The 5,521-nt window shown below is 42.3% G+C and overlaps 2 protein-coding genes across 2 annotated transcripts; one reads left to right on the forward strand and one right to left on the reverse strand.

Moving 5' to 3' along the window:
* Window positions 1-270: 270 nt before the first annotated feature.
* LOC141194393 (uncharacterized) lies at window positions 271-2,271 on the forward strand. Its single transcript, XM_073662297.1, has 4 exons — window positions 271-446; window positions 521-627; window positions 747-893; window positions 1,346-2,271. Exons 1-4 carry the CDS (start codon window positions 351-353, stop codon window positions 1,614-1,616), a joined length of 621 nt encoding a protein of 206 aa, XP_073518398.1. The 5' UTR covers window positions 271-350; the 3' UTR covers window positions 1,617-2,271.
* A 58-nt stretch (window positions 2,272-2,329) lies between these two features.
* On the reverse strand, window positions 2,330-4,728 carry LOC141194380 (uncharacterized). The gene is made up of 4 exons (XM_073662286.1): window positions 4,263-4,728; window positions 4,018-4,165; window positions 3,409-3,937; window positions 2,330-2,344 (listed from the first exon to the last, which is right to left on the reverse strand). Exons 1-4 carry the CDS (start codon window positions 4,309-4,311, stop codon window positions 2,330-2,332), a joined length of 741 nt encoding a protein of 246 aa, XP_073518387.1. The 5' UTR covers window positions 4,312-4,728.
* Between the last annotated feature and the right edge of the window lie 793 nt (window positions 4,729-5,521).

Consider the following 5,521-nt stretch of genomic DNA (forward strand, 5'->3'; position numbering starts at 1 on the left):
AGCGTGTGCACACAGCCTTGTTGTTCTTTTGGTCACAGGCAGGTCTTTGCACAGTCCTGAATGATAAGTACAGCACATACACGCTAAGGCTATGTGCCCACGTTGCATTTATGAAGCAGAAAATTTCTGCAACATTTCTGCATGTCCCTTGCCAGAAAATCGCGTGCGTTTTTTGGTCGCGTTTTTGACGCGTTTTTGTATGCGGATTTTACATGCGTTTTTGTAAGCTTATTTCATGCGTTTTTGAGCACAAATAAAGTTATTGAAAAAAAAAAAAAAAAAGATGGAAATCCTGATGTCATTTCCTAGTTCAACCCCTCTTCACCATTTTGTTTTTTGCAAAAGACAGTATGCCACAGGAATTGCAGCCCCTGCGGGTCAGCAGACCATGCCTAAACCTTCTGCTAATGACTTGCTTAAATCTCCTGCACTACAACGTTGAGCAGGTAATATAAACTAAGTTTTTTTGGGGTACATTATTTTTATGTAGTGTGTGTACTAACCTATTATTGTTCTATAGGAGCGTTTAAGGAGGAGAAGACGACCAAAAAAAATTTGGGTGCACCCTATCTTGCAGGAGCGGACGGACAAGGGCCACTTTAATGTTCTCTACCAGGATTTAAGGAGGTAAGATATATGTGAAGAAAGTATAATGTCATCCGTCTATGCTGTTTTTTTAAGGTTTTGTTTGTATACTATGTTCCAAAATTATCTTTTAATATTTTTTTTTTCTCTGTTTACTATAGTTTTCCTGAAAAATTTAAACAGTTCTGCCGTCTGAACATTATTGCATTTGATCGGCTGCTGAGCCTTATGTCTCCTGACCTGGACTTCCAAGACACTGTAATGCGAAGGGCCATCTCTGCTGAGGAAAGGCTGCTCATCACCTTGCGGTAAGTTGAATGTTGATTTATATGTACCTGGTTTTGTTCGCCACCCTGCGGTGATGGCTGGTGTACCTGGTTTTGTTACCCTGTGGTGATGGCTCCACTGTGTCTGTCTTTGTGTACATATTTTTGGCTTGACCATGAGATCACCATGCACAGAGATCAGATTGAAAAGGTCACTGATGTGTAAACTCTAGAGCAAACATCGTAGGCAAACACAGACACAAAGTCAAAACACATTATAAATTGATATGTGTGAACTCAAGAGAAAACAAAAGATGACCAAAAAAGATTGAGAATGTGGAGCCCCCCCCCACAAAAAAAAAAAGAGCCCATTGTTGGAATAGTTTTTTGTAATAAAGACCTTAATTTTTTAAAAGATGAATTAATAATGGATAATTACTGTTGGCTTGTATTTCTTTTTATGGCTTTTCTAATTATCTATTTTTCCTTTTCAGATTTTTGGCCACAGGAGAGAGCTATACATCACTGCACCTCCAATTTAGGGTTGGTAAATCCACCATTTCCAGAATTGTGAGGTGCACATGTACCGTCATCTGGCAGAAGTTGCAGCCCATCGTGATGCCTTCTCCAACCGAGGAGACTTGGCTGCAGGTCGCAGCAGGCTTTCAAACTGTGGCCAATTTCCCAAACTGCATTGGTGCTGTCGATGGCAAACATGTGAGAGTTCAGCAGCCACCACGATCAGGATCACGCTTCTTTAATTAAAAGAAATTTTTTTCTGTGGTCCTGATGGCGGTTGCTGATGCACATTTCAAATTTGTTGCCATTGACTTTGGTGCTTATGGCAGTACTGGGGACTCTCGGGTGTTTAGATCATCACAGATTGGGCTGCAAATTCTTCAAGATGGCGTAACGCTCCCAGCCCCAAGACCTTTGCCGGGTTCCACACATCCAGTTCCTTTTGTGATGGTATCGGATGAGGCATTTCCCTTACAGACCAACCTGCTGCGCCCATACCCACGAAGGGCACTGAATGCCCGGCGGAGGATTTTCAATTATCGGCTGAGTCGTGCACGCAGATATGTGGAATGCACCTTCGGAATCATGTGTAGTCAGTGGAGGATCTTTCACACTGCCATCCAGTTGGATACGGAGACCGTTGACACTGTAATTAAGGCATGCTGTGTACTCCACAACTATGCTCGTGAGTACAGCACCGAGCAAGATGAGGAGTCACAGCTATCTGAATTAATTCCAGTTGTCAACTCCGGTCAGGGAAGGCCATCCAACTCTGGTGCCAGGGTGCGAGAAACCTTCGCTGACTACTTCATGAGTCCTGAAGGTGCCGTGCACTGGCAATACTCCTGTGCTGGTGTTGAGCAGCCTGACCAGCAGAGAAGATCTGATGAACAATAAAAGAAGAACTTCCTCCTTTTTTTTAAAAATAAAAATGTAAAAAAAAATGTTTTTAAAAAAAATTAATTTTGGTTAAACTTTAAATTTGTCTAAAATATTTCTTGAATTGCAACCTTCTACATTTTTTTTTTCGACAATACGTCAACGCAAAAGTGAACAACCCACAAAGACCAGAGCCTGTAAATTGGCATTACTACCTAGAGCGCTATTCCCAAGTACTGTCTGCTAAAGTCAACCCTCACCATTGTTATTTGCTTGCGCTAAGAACAGAACTAGCAAATAACAGTGTTGAGAGTAGTATTCATCCAAAAAATAGTTGTGGTCCAAAATATCAAAGTATATTTCTAATTTAAAAACCACTGTATACAGCCGACCACATACGTAGATTAGTTTGAACAAATTTCAAAAATGTAGAGTTCCTCTGACCTGCGCTATGGTGAGCGCAGATCAGGGGAACACTTTTTCATTACAACCCAATCCAACCACATATACACTTGAAAAAAAAAAATTAACAGATAGTTTAAATAATTTTTTTAATACGTAATATAGAATAACTGTAAAAAACTTTTTAAAAACACAAAACAACAAACTTCTAGAAAATTTAATCGGACAAACATTGCCCATAACTTGGGAAAAAATTACACACTGTGTACAGCACACCTGTCCTCTAATCAGTTTTGGGCCCTAAAATACGGGCAGCACCTGTAGGTTGTTTAATTATATAAAAAGAAAGACCTTTTCTTACAGTCCCCTACGCCTGATGCCTGGTATAGGTGACCATAAGAAAAGGTCTTTGTTAATTGTCTGATTCTCTAAAACATTGTGTATCTATCGACCTACAGGTGCTGTCTGTATTTGCTAGGGTCCAAAAATGCTGACAGGGAGGGGTAACATTTTTTAACTACAAGTTTTGAAGGTCTTCTTCAAAGCTGTACCCAGGAAACATTTCTTGAGAAAAAGTAGAGTTGGGGGATGGTCCTCTGATAAATGATGATGCACCATGAGCCATTTGCCGACCATAACTTGGTTGCATATCTTCTGGACGGTATGCTGCAGCAACCTGCCCAAAACGCTGGGTTGCAGCTGCTGGTCGTGGTGGAGGCACACTGGGTTTGAAACAATTAAATATTCCGTATACTACGGCTGGGGGCGAGGGCATAACTGCTGCCTCTTCAATTGCCATGACCATAGCGCCTGCTGCAGTCATGTACATGTTCTGCCTATCTCGTGGCAGAGATCTGATGCGGGCAGCTTGGGCTGAGCAAAATTTATCGATGGCATCTTCCTGGGATGCCCTTTCCACAAGGCTGAGGGTTCGATTTGTGAGTGCTTCAAGCACAATAGTCCCACCCCCGTGGGTTTTGGCCTTTTTTTTGCCCGCCCTTCTCGATGCCACGAGATGAGCAGAACCAGACCCCCTCCCAGTGGGCCTCAACACATCACCAGCAGAGCTTCCAGCGTCACTTGGAGCAGGAGCAGGAGAATCAGTCACCAAACCCGTCCCGATGTCCGCTGGATTGGACAAAGAATGTGAGGGACAACCAGATGCTGAAGATGCCGAAGCAGATGGATCCGGTGAGGAAAGCTGGAAAAAGTCCTCGGATTCCTCCTCTGCTTGCTCTGTGTTTGTGTCCTCTTCTGCTGTTGGGGCCATGATGTTTCCTTCAGTTCTGTATATAATAAAAGGTAAATCCCAATGTAAATACAACATTTTTGGAAACATTTCAATTAATATGTTTTGGGAATTTACCTCCGCAAACTCCTACTGGTTAGTATGAAGGCCAGCTCGTCCGCAAAAGGAAATTTTCTTTTTTTGGGTGATGAGCCACTTTGCACCGACTGGTGATACTTCACCAGCCGGTCGGTGACCGATCTCCACCGATTTTTAATATCATACACTGCAATGACACAACCAAAACAATTTATGAACTGCTTTGACACCAAAAAGTGCAATTATAAATAGATATAAAAATAAGTGTAAAAATCAAAACTTACTAATTTCCTCTTGGGCATCACGTTCAGCATTCACCCACTGGGGATACATTTGGCTCAACACAGAGGCCCAGGCGTCTTTTTTCTTCTGCTTGTCTTTGTAGTCAGGACTAGCTCGGTCCCATATTTCGGGATATTTTTCAATCTACAGTGAATAATAACGTGTGTGAATATTATTTTAAAAACAAAATGGAGGAATAAAAGATTAACCCCAAAAAAAAAATTAAATAAACATATGGAGATATGTACGCACACACACCAACACTAACCCCTCACCTATATTGTACGGTTCTTTCACACGTCAATCTCCGGGACGAGTGTTGATGCCATTTTCCACACACAGCGGAGACCCACACACAGACCCATTGCAAAGCATGCTCGGTCACACTTATCTGTACTAACGTGGATATGTGGACGTGAGAAATCAACCTTACAGCGTATGCAGGAGCTTTCAGTGAATGAACCTACATACACTGTACAATAATCTTTCACTTTAATAAAATCTTTTAACCAAAAAAAATAAGTGGGCTCACGCATAGCTTTAATAAATAGCAAAGGGAAAGCAGACGGTTGTTGGCTGATGTTATAGTCTGTGAAGTAGCCAATAACCATGGACCCTTCCTTTGCTATTAATACCAGGCCGCAGCAGTTAGCTTAGCCTTTACTGGCTACTATATAGGAAGCCCCCCCCCAAAAAAAAGTGACATGGGGTCCCCCTATAAATTGTAGCCAGCAAAGGCTAGCCACTTTGCCTTTTCTGGCTACTATTTATGAAGACCCCCCCAAAAAAAATGACATGGGGTCCCCCTATAAATTGTAGCCAGCAAAGGCTAGCCGCTTTGCCTTTTCTGGCCACTATATAAGAAGACCCCAGCAAAAAAAATTACATGGGGTCCCCCTATAAATTGTAGCCAGCAAAGGCTAGCCGCTTTGCCTTTTCTGGCCACTATATAAGAAGACCCCACCAAAAAAAATTACATGGGGTCCCCCTATAAATTGTAGCCAGCAAAGGCTAGCCACTTTGCCTTTTCTGGCTACTATTTATGAAGACCCCCCCAAAAAAAATTACATGGGGTCCCCCTATAAATTGTAGCCAGCAAAGGCTAGCCACTTTGCCTTTTCTGGCTACTATTTATGAAGACCCCCCCAAAAAAAATGACATGGGGTCCCCCTATAAATTGTAGCCAGCAAAGGCTAGCCGCTTTGCCTTTTCTGGCCACTATATAAGAAGACCCCAGCAAAAAAAATGACATGGGGTCCCC

The sequence above is a fragment of the Phyllobates terribilis genome, unplaced genomic scaffold, assembly GCF_046119375.1.
Source record: "Phyllobates terribilis strain yellow unplaced genomic scaffold, ASM4611937v1 Scaffold_70__1_contigs__length_7381418, whole genome shotgun sequence".
Classification (NCBI taxonomy): domain Eukaryota; kingdom Metazoa; phylum Chordata; class Amphibia; order Anura; family Dendrobatidae; genus Phyllobates; species Phyllobates terribilis.